Source organism: Acomys minous (genome assembly GCF_964271855.1).
Source record: "Acomys minous genome assembly, chromosome: 15".
Lineage (NCBI taxonomy): Eukaryota > Metazoa > Chordata > Mammalia > Rodentia > Muridae > Acomys > Acomys minous.
In genome coordinates this window covers 42,189,762-42,205,651 of record NC_140497.1, presented here as the reverse complement: position 1 = coordinate 42,205,651, position 15,890 = coordinate 42,189,762, and the positions used below count along the sequence as shown (strand labels likewise).

The 15,890-nt window shown below is 39.0% G+C and overlaps 1 protein-coding gene across 1 annotated transcript; it reads right to left on the bottom strand.

The window, feature by feature from the left end:
- Nucleotides 1-498: 498 nt before the first annotated feature.
- SPATA4 (spermatogenesis associated 4) lies at nucleotides 499-14,163 on the bottom strand. Its single transcript, XM_084758983.1, has 6 exons — nucleotides 13,912-14,163; nucleotides 12,930-13,059; nucleotides 12,409-12,527; nucleotides 12,007-12,227; nucleotides 8,452-8,568; nucleotides 499-742 (listed from the first exon to the last, which is right to left on the bottom strand). Exons 1-6 carry the CDS (start codon nucleotides 14,127-14,129, stop codon nucleotides 609-611), a joined length of 939 nt encoding a protein of 312 aa, XP_084615109.1. The 5' UTR covers nucleotides 14,130-14,163; the 3' UTR covers nucleotides 499-608.
- Nucleotides 14,164-15,890: the final 1,727 nt, after the last annotated feature.

Below are 15,890 nucleotides of genomic sequence, written 5' to 3'. Positions count from 1 at the left end.
CCAAAATGGCAAAGCTGATGGCAATATTTTAGGATGCTGTTCCAGGTCCCACCAGGGTCTCACTTTGCAAGGAGACTTGGTTTTGCTTAGAAGAAAACAAAAACAAAAACAAAAACAAAAACAAAACAAAACAAAACAAAAAACCAAGTGAACAAACAACAACAAAAACCCAAAAATCAAAAGAAACAAAACAAAACAAAATCTGAAGCATTCCCAGAAAACCCCTAGTGGCTCTCTAAGCATCCTGACCAGAGCAGCAGTTGGGGTACCTGAATGCTTATGATCACAACTGAAGAGTTTCCAGAGTTCCCATGGTTACCCACCTGGCTATTTCAAGTGCTTGAGTCCTCCCACTGAATCTAACTGTATATAATCTAACAAACTCTCCCAGCTTGGTGCTTTCTTATCCATAGAGTTTGACTGTCTTCAGTGGTTCCTTGATACACCCACATACAACCTGTTTTTAGAATCACATTAAAAACAAAAAGCAATGCTTTGTAGCCAAATTGCAGTTAAGACGCCAATTTAAGTTATTTATTTTTTAAATGCATCCAAGACTGAATGGGCTGTTATATACTCATATTGTGGTAGGTGGTACTGACATCTCTTCAGAGGCATTTGTATGTGTCTTTCGTTGTTTCTTCCATATTTCTCATAGGTTTTGTAACGGACTCACAAGAAGGTTTTCCACTTTGCTTCACCTGAATTTCTGTATGTGGCTTGCCATCGTTACCTGATTTTCCTGGGATATTTAAAGTAATAAAAGATTAATTCTTTATTATTTTTTGAAATATCTATACCAGTATTAGTATCTCTGTAACATGTCAAATAAATCCAGAATAACAATAATCTGAGCACTGGCTATAGTTAGTCAATTAGTAGAAGTGGTTATAGTTAATGAATTAGTAAAAAAAAATATTTAAGTCATATACAATGTGTTACCTCCTCCAAATTTATTAGCAGTGCCTAAAAATATCCAGGGTTTATTTTGGTACATTTGATATGACTCATGTATTTTTAGAAATTGCTTCAAAAAGCAGCTGAGCAAAGAGAGACATGGTTTCATACTTAGCTCTGGCAAGTATGCATGGCTCATAACACAGTTTATAGAGCTCCAATTACTCTGTTATCCAAGCTGGGTGCCCAGACTCTGGGTCATTCAGTTCTAATATGATGGGCCACTGAAACTAAAACATCTGCCTTTGTTGCTCCTTGAAACACAAAATTTAGGCAAGTACAGAAACTTAGACAATGTGTTTTACTGTTACTTGGGATTTTGTATTCCAGAGAACAGCCTGTAATTTCAGTGACGTAATGACCAAATGTAAACGGCAAGGTTCCTAGAGTGTAGTGCTTGCTTCTCCTCCTTTAATTAACTTTCAGTGTATGAAAGCTGACTTGACGTCATCATTTGTATCCTTTCATCAAAACTGACTGAACTGGAATTAATTGAATAAAAATAATAAAATGTTTAAAATATTTTTCATATATTCAATAACCCAAATCAAATTCATACCATCCCTTGTGTGGCTTGAGTAGCTAGAACAGGATGGATAGAAGTAAAGAGTGAGGTTGTGTGTTCAACATCCCATTCATTTTGCCTTATCCAGTGAGGTTCTCCTTCCTCAAACTGATCAGCCATTTGGAAAAAGAAGAAAAATCACAAATCTTAAAGGCCATTTAGAGGGCCATTAATAGGAATGCTGAAGGAAGATATGAGGGATGAAGTGTCTACGCAGCAGTAAGTTTTTCAAATGGGAAAAGCAAACATGTGTTCTATTTGAATGCTTTCTGAAGTAATGACAAGAGGCTGTTTAATTCTCTTGTTTTATTTTTTATGGTTTACTTTTTGATTTATTTGTTTAGACACAGTGTCTCCCTATGTAGTTCAAGCTTGCTTAACACTCAGACACTTCTTGCGAAAGCCCAGTAAGTGATGGATTTAACCCTAGACAGACACCACCTTGTCTAGTTTGGCATTCAGCTTTTGTAAATACCAGGTGAGTGTCACAAAGTAAACAACCACAATCATAATATTCTTTAGCAGTTTAATTAGAGTTGAGCATTCAGGTTTTTGTCTTGTTTTGTTACACTTAACTAGGTATCAGGCTGTTTTAGGGTTACTATTACTAAGCAACTTGGGGGCAAAGGGCTTATTTCAAACACAGTTCCATATCACAGTTCATCATCAAAAGCAGTAAGGGCAGGAAGTCAAGCAGGACAGGAACCTGGAGGCAGGAGCTGATGCAGAGGCCAGGAAGGAGTGCTGCTTACTGGCTTGCTTCCCATAGATGCTCAGCCTGCTTTCTTTTAGAACCCAGGACTGCTAGCCCAGGGATGGTACCACCATCAATCACGAATTAACAAAATGCCCTTCAGGACTGCCTACAACTCAATCTTAGGGAGGCATTTTCTCACATTGAAGCTCCCTCCTCTCTGATGACTCTAGCTTTTGACAAGTTGACATAAAACTAGCCAGCACACAGGCCCTGTTCTAAATTATTTTAACTAATTAACGCAGATGTGACCACTGTGGGAATGTGCAGGCCCAGGAGTTTGTATGCTGCCTCTCTTTCTTTTTAAATTATTTTATTTATTATAATTTATTCACATTGCATCCAGATTGTTATCCCTTCCCTCTTATCTTCCCATTCCCCCCTCCCTCCCTCCACCTTCTTCCCTATTCTCCTCCCCTAGACCTCTGATAGGGGGGCCCTCCTCCCCCAGATTATCAGGTCTCATCCGGATAGCCTGCATGGCTTCTTCTGTGTGCTTCCAGGGCCTCACCGCCAAGGAGAAGTGATCAAATCTCAGACACCAGAGTTCATGTCTAAGGAACAGAGATAGCCCCACGTCCATCCCACATGAAGAATTAGCTGTCCATTGGCTGTCTAAACAGGGGGTCTAGGCTCACTGCATGCATTGTCCTTGGTTGGTGCATCAGTTTACATAGGTCCCTCTGTGTCCAGATCCACTGGCCTTGATGATCTTGTTGTGGAGCTCCTGACCCTTCTGGGTTCTTCCATCACCCCCTCTTCCATACACTCTCAGCACTCCTCCAAGAGTCCAGTTTCTAGTCCCAGCTTCTGTCCTGATTCCCCAATGGGTAGAGTCTCTCAGAGGACCTCTATGTTGGGCTAATCTCCCCTTATAAGTGACTATCTGTATGTCTTTCTGAATCTGGATTACCTCACTCAGGATGATTGTCTCTAGTTCCATCCATTTGTCTGAAAATTTCAAGATTTCCTTGTTTTTTAATAGCTGTGTAGTATTGCAGTATGTAAAAGAACCATAGTTTCTTTATCCATTCTTTGGTTGAGGAACATCTAGGTTGTTTCCAGATTCTAGCTATTACAAATAAAGCTGCTATGAACACAGTTGAGCAAATGTCCTTGTTGCATTGTAGAGCATCTTTCGGGTATATGCCCAGGAGTGGTATAGCTGGGTCTTGAAGTAGCACTATGGCCAACCTTCTGAGAAAGAGCCAGATTGATTTCCAAAGTGGTTGTACAAGGCTGCACTTCTACCAGCAATGGGGGAGTGTTCCCCTTTCTCCACATCCTTGCCAGCTTGTGCTGTCACTTGAATTTTTGATCTTAGCCATACTGATGGGTATAAGGTAGAATCTCAAAGTCATTTTAACTTGCATTTCCCTGATAAACAAAGAAAGTAGAGCATCTCTTTAAGTGTTTCTCGGCCATTTGATATTTCTCTGTTTAGTTCTGTATCCCATTTTTTTAATTGGATAATTTGGTTTGGTGGTATTTAAGTTCTTGAGTTCTTTATATGTTTTGGATATTAGCCCTTTGTCAGATGTAGAGTTAGTGAAGATCTTTTCCCAGTCTGTAGGCTGTCACTTTGTTCTGATGACAGTGTCACTTGCCTTATAGAAGAAGCTTTTCAGTTTTATGAGGTCCCATTTATTAATTGTTGATCTTAGATCTTGAGCTATTTGTGTTCTGTTCAGGAAGTTGTCTCCTGTGCCAATTAGCTCATGTCTCCTCCCCATTTTTTCTTCTAACAGGTTTAGTGTGTCTGGTTTTACATTGAAGTCTTGAATCCATTGGAGCTTGAGTTTTGTGCAGGGTGCTAAATATGGATCTATTTGCATTTTTCTACATGTAGACATCCAGTTAGACCAGCACCATTTGTTGAAGAGCTTTTTTCCATTGTATGGTTTTTGCTTGATTGTCAAAAATTAAGTGCCTATAGGTGTGTGGATTTATTTCTGGGTTGTCAGTTTCATTCCATTGGTCAACCAGCCTATTTCTATGCCAGTGTCATGCTGTTTTTATTACAGCTTGAGATCTGGGATGGAGATTCCTCTCGAAGATCTTTTATTGTGCAGGATTTTTTTTTGTGTGTGGCTATTCTGGGTTTTTTTTTTCCATATTGAGAATTGATCTTTCAAGGTCTGTAATGAATTGTGTAGGGTTTTTTGTTTGTTTGGTTGGTTGGTTGGTTTGTTTTGTTGGATAGTGATTGCATTGAATCTGTAGATTGTTTTATGTAAAATGGCCATTTTTACCATGTTGATTTTCCTAATCCATGAGTATGGAAGATCTTTCCATCTTTTGATGTCTTCTTCAGTTTCTTTCTTCAGACACTTGAAGTGTTCTTCATACATGTTTTCACTTGCTTGGTTAGAGTTACACCAATATCCTTTATATTCCTTGTGACTATTGAGAAGTGTATACTTTTGCTAATGTCTTTCTTATCCCATTGGTCATTTGTGTACAAGGGGGCTACTGATTTTTTTTAATTAATCTTGTATACCACTACTTTGCTGAAGCTGTTTACCATCTGTAAGAGTTCTCTGGTGTAATTTTGGGGGCCACTTATGTAAACTATTATATCACCTGAAAATATTGATATTTTGACTTCTTCCTTTGTGATATAGATCCCCCTTGATCTCCTTTTGTTGTCTTATTCCTCTAGGTAGAACTTCAAGTGCTATATTGAGGAGATATGAAGAGAGTGGGCAGCCTTGTCTAGTCCCTGATTTTAGTGGAATTCTTTTGAGTATCTCTCTATTTAGTTTGATGCTGGCTATCGGCTTGCTGTAATTGCCTTTATTATGTCTAGGTATGTGCTTTGTATCCCTGATCTCTCCAAGACTTTAAACAAACATTGGTTTTGGGTTTTGTCAAATCATTTTTCAGCATCTAAGGAGATAATCATGTGGATTTTTCTTTCAGTTTGTTTATATGATGGATTACATTGATGGATTTCTGTAAACTGAAGCACCCCTCTATGTCTGGGATGAAGCCTACTTGGCCACAATGGATAATACTTTGATGTGTTGTTGGATTCAGTTTGTGAGTATTTTATTGAGTATTTTTGCATCAATGCTCATAAGAGAGATTGGTCTGAAATTCTCTTTCTTTGTTGGGTCTTCCTGTGGCTTAGGTAACAAGGTGACTGTGGCTTCATAGAATGAGTTTGGTAATGATCCTTCTGTTTTCATTTTGTAAAATAGTTTGAGGAGTATTGGTTTTAGTTATTCTTTGAGGCTCTTGTAGAGTTCTACACTGAATCCATCTACCCCTGGGCTGTTTTTGGTTGGGATATTTTTGATGACTGCTTCTATTACCTTAGAGGATATAGGTCTATTTAATTTCCTTACTTGATCTTTATTAAACTTTGGTAAGTGGAATCTATTGAGGAAATTGTTCATTTCATTTTTTCTTAGGACTTTCAGGTGTTCCTTTAAATTGCTTGTATGTTCAAGGGCATCTCTTTCTTTAGGTTGGGGAAATTTTCTTCTGTGATTTCTTGAAAATATTTTCTGGTCCTTGGAACCTAGAATCTTCTTTTTCATCTATTCCTTTTTTTTTTTTTAATTTCATCTTTTCATGGTGACCTTGATTTCTTGGATGTTTTGTGTCATAAACTTTTTGTTCCAATATTTTCTTTGAAAGATGTATCAATTTCTTCAACTGTATCTTCAGTGCCTGAGATTCTCTCCTCCAACTCTTGTATTCTGTCAATGATACTTATCACTAGGATTCCTGATCTCTAAGTTTTCCATTTCCAAGTTTTTCTCGGTTTGTGTTACCTTAATTGATTCTAATTCTGTTTTCATGTCTTGAACAGCTTTACTCATTTCTTTCGCCTATTTGATTGTGGTTTCCTGCTTGTGCTCGATGGCCTCTATTCTTTTGTTTATATTTTCCTGTAATTCTTTGAAGTATTTATTCATTTCCTCTTTATGTTTCTCAAATAACTGCATAAGCATAGCTTTAAGGTCTTTTTCCTGAGATTCAGTGCATTAGAATATCAACTGTTTTGGGGGGATTTCTGGTGGAGCCATGCTGCCCTGGTTTTGTTGATTGTGTTCTTACTCCTCTCTTTAGCCATCTGCTCTGGGGGCTCTGGTTTTCTAACTTTGTAGTCAGAGGGGTGAGTCCCTTGAGAAGGCAGCTGCACTGTTTACAGGTCTAGCAGACACTGTTCTCCTGGAAATTAGATTCATCTGAGCTCTCCACCTAGGATCCAGGATTCAGCAGTACTGCACTGACTACCTTGTCTCCTCAGGGGGATCAGCAGCAAAGTAGAATATTGTCTTGGAGGTCAGAACACTGCACCTGGGATGCATATGCGGTTCTTGAGGATCCCATATGTGCAGAATGCAGGGCACTCATAGTTCATGACTTCTACACCAGGGCATGGCTACAAACTCTTAGTTTGTCCCCTTCTGTTAAGAAGCCCCAAATTTGGTGTTTTCGATCCAGCAGCTCGTTTAACTGGCTTTGTTGCATGGATACTCGGCTCTAGTATACGAGTATGCAAACTGTAGATTGCTAGCGATTCCTGATTCCTAAGCCCAGGCCCAGATATCTGGCTTTGGGAGGTGGTAGTGGTAGTGATGGTGGTGTGGGGTTCTGATCCTTCATCACTCCTATGTGGCAGTTTTCAGTATGAGAAGCACCAAAGGGGTGTTTTGGATCCAGCAGCCCATTCACTCACAAGTCTTGCTGTGCTGATCCTCTTTTCCCCAGGGGCCTGCACTCAATCTCCAGTATTCAGAAGAGTGCAGAGTGCTCACAGCTTGTGACTCCGGAATTTGGTCATGATGGGGAAGGGGGTGCGGGGCAACTGGTTCTGGTTTTCCCCAACTCCTTGGTTGTTCCCTTCATTCCTTTCAGTCGGTTTTAAAACCTTTGATCTTCTGCTCCCTAGACATGGTATGCACCGGATGCCACCATATTGTCCACCAGCTGCTTTTTTTTCCCCACCTTTCTTTCTTACACAGGAAGGAAACCATGCTAGGAATCCACTGCTCCCTCCCACCATTTCCCATCCCTAGTCGGATCCAACAGCTGTAGGGAAAAAAGAAGCAAAGAGATGAGCATGGTGCCAACTCCCCAGAGGTCTCCCTCCCAGAAAGGAACAGCCTCAACAAGCCGGGGCCTTTATTACAAATCCCAGTCACAGAAGGTGGCTTATAGAGGCTGAAAGGCAGATGCATTCCTAGAACCCAGAGACACTGTGGATATGTTTTCTCATACAAGCATTGCTAGACACATCTGCTAGGTTCTAACACACCAAGTGCTCTATGCCTCAGCTAGATGATGAGTTAGGGGGTGTGATGGGCAGCCTCACGTGTGGAAATTACAATCTTAGCTCTGTAGGACACTTGTTCTATAGAGCCACTAAACAATAGTAACTTACGATTTTTAAAGGGATTAAAACACTTTTTAAAAATAATTACAATATATATTTGTATATTAAAAGGCTCCTAGAGGTCATAATTTTTAATGGATCTTTTGAGATCATATCTGATGGAAACAAAGAATACCTCCTACCTATTAAAATTTAACACTTAAACTTGTTCTAACATGAACAAGTGGGTTCTATAAAGAACTTGATAATATTTTAGACTTGCCAGATAAAATACAGAATACTCAGTAAATGACTATTCAAGATAAGCATCATCTTTTACCTTTTAGATGAAAATGTGTCCTAAGTAAATATGCTATTCATTATAGCCTTGTATGGCAGGAAAAAAATCTATAAACATTTAGAAGGCTAAGACAGGAAGATTGTTGTAACTCAAAGGCTATCCTGGATGATAAAACAAGATGGTATCTCAAAACAAAAACAAATTTAAAAGATTTTTAAATTAAAAATAAATAAAATTAAATAATAAGACCTTGCTTTAGCTGCCTTTGGACTGGCTCATTGCCCAAGCTGCAGAGGACATGAGTTTTGAAATCAATGAAGCTTCCCTTATTTCAAGCAGATGCGCTTGAGGATATGAGAGAACTCAGATGGCTGATGTAATGTTGGTTGGGGAAGAATACCGTTGACTATACCACTACAGAGAAGCACTAAGTTAATAAATGGTGTTAATGTGAAGTTCAAACCATCCTTTTCACTTACTCTAAAACTTTAAAGGGACAGTTTTACAAACTCAGCAGATAAAAAAAACTCAATACCAAAACTTACGTAAAGCAGAGGCAACTTTTTCCTTTGAAACCTTTCTTTTGTATCTGCGTCCACAGCTAGGGACAGGAAGATGGTCGATTGTAATTTCTCCCACTGTTGGCTTGCAATCAAACCACCCTATAAAATAGAAACACCAAAGTCATTTTTAAATTTTATACATTCAATAATCCCATGTAGATGCTGGGAATTGAACTCGGGTCCTTTGGAAGATCAGCCAGTGCTCTTAACTGCTGAGCATTTTTCGAACCCCAGCCCATTGGTCATTTTTTATGGACAACGTAGTCACTATACTTTAAATTTTTACTTTAAAGCCAATATCTTTATTTCCCTGTAATTTTTAAAAATTTTGTTGCTTCTATTTGCTTATTTTAGCGTGGGGGGGGGAAGGGGGACATAGGTGTCATGTTTGCCTGTGGAAGTCAGAGGATGGTTTGAAGGAGTCCCTTCTCTCCTTCTGCATCAAACGCAGGTCATCAGGCTTTGTGCCAAACTTCTGGGTGGCCTTCTCTGTTTTATAGTAGTTTTATTCAAGATCTGAGTGTAACACATGCCAACAATTGTTTTTGAATGAATACGCATAAATATCATTACTCAACTCAAGATAAATCTTATGATGCCAATGCCCCAAGCAATCCACTGCTGCCAAAAAGCATCACACAAGAACATTGACAACCATCACTGCAAGTTAGTTGTACTTATGTCTGTAGGTCATACAAATAAATCATTCAGCATCTAGTTTGTTTTGCAGACATGGATTTACTTCAGTGACAAAATTATTTCCACATTTATCTAATTTATTTAAAAATTATCCTATAAATGGCAGCACTTGAGCATTTTCTTTCCACACCTAAGGGCCCTTTCCATCTCTGTAGTTTATCTTACACCAAGGTTTCACACACGTCACTCATGCCTTCTGAGGGAGGAAAAACCACTATCGGTAGCAGCAGCATTTCCATAACTAAAACAATCTCTATCAACTGCTTTGGGAATAGATTTTTAAAAAACTTTTACTATCAAAAGTACCAAAAATCAAGATAATACCAGTGAAATGGCTCAGCGGGTTAAAAGGTAAATGAGGAAGGAGAGAACTGATTCCACAAAGTTGTCCTATAGCTATGTGTGCTATGGTATGCACACAACCCCCCCCCACATATACACACACACACACACACACACACGCACACACACATACACAAACACACATACACACAACCCTACACACATATACACACACATACAACACACACAACTCTCCATGTATATTCACACATAACCCTACACACACACATATACACACACATACACACATACACACACACAATCCTACATACATACAACCTGCACACACATACACACGCACACACACATACTCACACACACACAACCCTACACACAGACACACATATACATACACACATACAACCCTATGCACATACATACACACACACAACCCTACATACACATAACTCCACACACACACACACACACACACACACACATACACACACACAGATACACTAAAATTATGAAAAATATGAATCACCAAAGGGGCCTGAAAGAAGACTGAGTATTATTTAAAGAATGAGAAAAGTGACCGTGTCCATATGAAAGCATGTTCAAATGAAAACAATATACAGGAATAAAGATGAAGCTTTAAATGAAATAAATATTCCGAAGTCGATGTTTTAAAAGTAATTTAGCTGGGGTGTGGAGACTGTGTCTTGTGCTTTTAGTTTTTCTTAGTTCTGTCTTTTTTATTTGACTGTTTTCTTGAGACAGAGAGAGAAAGAGGGTGTGGAGTTGGAGTAGGAAGGGTGAGGAGGAGATGGCAGGGGTTGGGGAAGAACTGTCATCAGAGTATATTGTAAAAAACAAAAAACAAAAAACAAACAAACAAAAAAACCTTAGTTTAAAAACAATGGGAGGGAAGATGAAGAAGACCTGAGAGGAGAATATATTGTTGGAAAAAATTTTCTCAATAAAAGAAAAAAAAAAAGAATTTCTCAGAAAAACAATAACTAAATAAAATTGAAGAAATTCACTTTTTTTTAAAAAAAGGAAAAAAATAAGTATTGATAAGGCAGGGAGATACAACTAAGTAGTAGTGAACTTGCCTAGCATCTACAAGGCCCTGGATTCAATCACTAATATAACGCATGCACAATATGCAAACCAGTATACGTGCGTGTGTGTGGCCAAAGTTAACAAGTACATGACAGTATATACAGCTTAACTTTATTTTATCTAGGAAACTATCAATCAAAGAAGGAAGACAATGGTTTCCCTGGGAGGAGCATGTGATGAGCTCAACCAAGCATGCTCCCTGTAGAGAATGGGGAGGTGCTAGTAACATGCCATTTCTTTGTTTGTTTGTTTGTTTTTGTTTTTCAAGACAGGGTCTCTCTCTATTAGCCTTGGCTGTCCTAGACTCACTTCATAGACCAGACTGGCCTTGAACTCACAGCAATTCATCTGCCTCTGCCTCCTGAGTGCTGGGGTTAAAGGCATGTGCCACCACGCCCAGCTAACATGCCATTTCTTAAACTGCACCAAGATGCACAGCTGCATACCCTGTCATCAGCTTTTAAAGCTTTTCAAATATTATATACAGGGAGGAATGGTACATTCTGCAGCAAGTAATGTTTAACTGTAATATTTAAAACATACAGATTTTAAATATAAAATCCCTCAAGAGGATCAATGCCTTGTAGGCTTTGTTCACAAACTCATGAATAGGGCCCAAGATCATAACAAATCAAGAAAGAGAAATAATATACGAGTGTGGAAAATGAATGTATTTGGAAGACAAAACCCCACAAAGCACTCATGGGTAGGCCTTCCAAATAACCCAAATGTGGAGAGGAATTCAAGCGGTGGCCTTCCAACCTCTGGATAAAAGTGAGAAACTGTCTCTTTCCTACGGAGAATTCAGTTCAAAGGGAAGAAGCATCCTATCGACACACATAATTTGAATAGTTGGAATTATACAGAAATGATCAATCTTCTATCTGTGCAGTAGAGTCAGTGGATTAGACAGAGATATGAGAAAGAATTAATAAAGAGGCAAAAATGTAGATAATGGTAGAGCTAGAATACCACTTTCACTCACTTTGCCACCTGCCAAGGAGAACGGATGGACAGTACAGCAAGAGTTTAAGATGACTTAATTATTTTGGCCACCCTTTGGAAAGATGCCCTTCCATCCACATACCAACAAATACACGATGGAAAAAAGTATCTCTGACCATATTCTCCCAAATAGCATCCAGAGTGAATCATGTTAATCTGTTCTATTCCCAACAACTAAAGGACCACTTAAGTCAAATAAATGCTTGATATGTGAACTATCACAAAGGTTTAACTAATAGACTGGCAAACATTGTTCTAAAAATGAGTTTCTATCCCTCTGTATCTTGGGCTTCCACAGAAAGGAATGGACTGAGAGGTACTCCACTCCAGTGATAATTAATCATGCTACTGCATGATTTTCTCTCATCTGATCTTAACATCAGTCTTTCTGATTTCACAACTCACTTGTCTTCAGGGAAGGCTTACCTGGATTCAGTTTTCTACTTAATTTTCTTTGCAACATTTGTAAAAGGCAGAGGAATTCTATCTTGAGTTCATTGCTGAGTACATTGGGGTTGCTTAGAAGTTCTGATAACCTAATGTTATCTTTAATAGACTTCGAAATTGTAGACCTTGGTACCAGGGGCAAACGCATTTGGTAACTATAGTCAGTGAAATTGGCAAACTCATCCTGGATACTTTTAATTCTGCAAAGAAGAAACAAAATATCATTGGCAAACCACAGCTTATTACACAGTATCATTGGCAAACCATGGCTTATTAGAGAGCTTTATAACATCACAAGTTTACATTAAATTATTTTGTTTGAACATTATAAACATAATGAATAAATCTTTACAAAAGAAAAGAAAATTTCAAGCTACTTACTCTTGGTGTGTTAGTAATGTGTAAACCTCCTGTATCAGTATTTCGGGCACCCCAGCTTTACAGTGAATTGTTCCATGGATTAGTTCTTTAGGTAGTTTAAATTTTTTTTTGGCTAGAAACTTTAATAACAGAAATAAAATATTTCATTATTAAATCCTATGAAAAATAACCAAAACACTACGAATTTACTTTAACCAACTCTCTCCTCTTTTGAACTAATTTTTATGTTAATTATTAACATTCACTATTGTTCTGCTAGAAAGCCACTATTACACACCACACTGAATGACATATGCTAAATTTCATAGTTTATAGTTTTGTAATATAAACAATTGGAATTTGGCAAGTCAGCTATATCCTAGATTTGACATAATGTCTCTCTGTGTCTGTCTCTGTCTGTTCCTGTTCTCTGTCTCTGTGTGTCTCTCCTGTCTTTCTGTTTTTCTCACACAGAAGTAATGTAAATCGTGTACTTTCTTAAACAAACTCCAGAATAAACTGTTTTTAATTTGGAAATTTACCTTCTCTATCTGCGCCCAGTTATCCAACTTGACTTTTAAGGAGGTTCCGTTTTCAAAGGACGATAGTCTAAGGTCCCAGGGATAGTATATACAGAATATCTCTGCAACTAGGTAGCCATTCGAAAAATCCCTGATGAATAATAATAAGGAAATAACTAAGTTAATTTAAGTTATATAATGTTGTAATTAACGGCTGTCTAATATCTCATATTGACAAGCTATCTGTCCCTTTAACCTTTTTTTTTCCTTCTGGTATATGCTAGTTGGGTTGTATAATAAAGTTTAATTGTTAATAAACTAAGCCAACAAAAACGTGTGTTGGTTCATTTCTTTGAGGACAACTCTCAATCGGAAGGCAGCTTGCTAACATTACTGTCTAAGGCTTTGGTGTTCCTTTAATGAATCCAAATTATTAGATTTGACAGTGTTTCTAAATGATTAAATTGATAGTTGACAGTTTCACAGATGTTTGTTTGAAAACCCCTATAACGAAATCATTAAACTAGAGTTGTTCTGTGAAAAAGCCCTGGTTTTCATTTTTATGGAATTTTGTTCACATTCCATATTAAAGGCCAGTTACATTCGGTGTAGTTTCCGTTAAACAGCAGCTTTTAAAATCTTAAGTAAAACACTCAAAACTACATAACTTTCCTAAAGGAAAATAAATTGATCCTATCATTAATACAAAAACCGCCCTGCCTTAGTTAGCAAAGCATTCCGGCTCAGCTTAAGTCTACAATTTCATGATCAGTTGAATAAAACCAAATTAACAGAATGTTTCGTGTTTTTCTGGAGCTTCCTATCTTGATGTGTATGCCTTGGGGAGTGAGCGAGCACCGTGTGGCTGGGGAGGGTGTCTCCATCCTCAGCAAAAGCCAGGCCAGGGTGGCCAAGCCTAGGTTTAGGGAGCCTGAGCTGACTGCCGCAGGTGGCAGAGGAGACCATGAAACCTGGGGCCCTTGGTCCCTGCTAGCTTCAGCACCTGGTGACATTCCTAGGGAAGAAGCTGAGATCCAGGGCCTGGAGCCAGCGCAGGACGGAACGAGACAGGCGAGAGTTCCTCGGGGGATGCGGATACACCAGACGTGCTTTTGGTTTCCTTCCAGCGGAAACTGCAGCCGGTAAGGAAGGTGGGGCCGGCTTGCTTGAGGCTGCCGCCGGCAATGGCGAAGGCTCCTCAGCCGGGCCGGCGGCAGCCATAGCGCTTTCTGGGTTTCTATGGTAACAGAGTAGCTGAGCGCCAGAGGGAGTGGGGGTGGGACGCTTTGCGTCAAGGGGCGGGGCTTTAAAGAGCTACAGTAGGTTAAGGTGCACTGCAGTGTATTGGGGTCCAGAATCCCATTGGACCTTAAGAGTCTGAGGAACTTAAACCTTAGACAGAGCTTCAAGTGGAAGTTGTTGGCTTCATTTGCAATATGTTGAGAGATCTTTTTATATCCCGGTTCACAAATTTTATATTGTACGTATTATGGTCTGCCAGTCAAAGGCCAATGTTCAATAAAGCATTTTGAAGAGAGAAATGAGAGAGGTCTAGAAGACCGTGAAAGTCTTTTGGAGAGGCAAGGTGTGGGAGTGGAAGATAGAATTGGAAGCCGCGGGAATTTAGTTTCAAGAATAAAACTTTATGACTGTGCCTGAGGGGGACTTCCTCCCCCTTTATATGCTCATAGGGTATCAAGTCACTTCTTGGTAGCCTGCAATCCTTCCTCTGAGTGCCACCAGGTCTCCCCATCCAGGGGACATGGTCAAATATGAGGCACCAGAGTATGTGTGAAAGTCAGACCCCACTCTCCACTCAACTGTGGAGAATGTCCTGTCCATTGGCTAGATCTGGGTAGGGGTTTGAAGTTTACGGCGTGTATTGGTGTCATAGTTTGAGTGGGACCCCTGGGTCCAAATCTGCCTATTATAATGTTCTTCTTGTAGGTTTCTAGGACCCTCTGGATCCTTCTACACTCATAGGGGAGGGGAGTAAGGGGAAAATGGGAGGGAGGGAAGAATGGGAAAATACAAGGGATGGGATAACCATTGAGATGTAACAAAAATAAATTAATTAAAAATTTTTAAAAATTAAAAAAAAAAACAAGCCTTAAAGAACTGGTTATACTTCTTATTAGCCATGCGACTTTGGGCAAGTTATTTAACCAACCTTAGTTGTAAAATATGAAAATAAGATAAATGGAACTTTTTAGAAGGTTTGTAAGGATTTAATAGAGAAGTCAAAAGTGTATTTCTTAAAGAAGAGAGGAAATAGGTAATAATTTGTCCTCAGTGTAAGTGAGCACTTCTGTGACTCTGGAAATATGTTTCATAATAGGTCAAAGGGAGATATATATATATATATATATATATATATATATATATATATATATATATATTTTTTTTTTTTTTTTATTTTTTGAGACAGACAGATACACATCTGAGTCTGGTTTTGGTTTTTGCTTTTGGTAATGTATATATATGATTTCAAAACTGACTATTTTGCATTAGACAATAAAAAGGCTGTTGGCTAGTCACACCAACTCTAGCTTTTCCTGTAAATGTAGTTTTTATTTCCTCAGCTGAGGGCATGAGATGAGAGCTACAGCCATGCTTTACGAATACATGGCTTAGGCTCAACCCAGAGCATTTGTGTCTAACTATCCCTAAGCCTAGGCCTGGAAGCTTCTGGCCTCCCTACAATCTAATCTTTTGCAAGGCCAGACCTTGAAGGCTTCAGCTTCCAGCCTCTGTCTGCTAACTTAGGCCTAGAATGTTTGCCATTAACTTCTGTAGGGGAAGCCTTTCCCTTCAGACCTGCAACACTTCCAGGGGCTCAATTCTGGGGGAGGCTAACTCTCCTCCTCTCAGCCCTAGACTCAGATCGTCAGAGTCTATTCCTGGAAGCCCAATTGAGAGCCAGAGTTCAGGGTTAATGCAAAAGCAAAGGAATTTTATTGAGCCGATGTGCTGGGGTCCACC

Excerpts from the sequence above, each read along its gene's own strand:
- SPATA4 (XM_084758983.1), bottom strand. The coding sequence starts at position 14,129 with ATGGCTGCCGCCGGCCCGGCTGAGGAGCCTTCGCCATTGCCGGCGGCA. Across the intron at positions 12,228-12,408 it reads ACATTACTAACACACCAAGA|AATTAAAAGTATCCAGGATG; the intron begins GTAAGTAGCTTG and ends TCTTCTTTGCAG. Across the intron at positions 8,569-12,006 it reads AAGTAGAAAACTGAATCCAG|GGTGGTTTGATTGCAAGCCA; the intron begins GTAAGCCTTCCC and ends TCTATTTTATAG.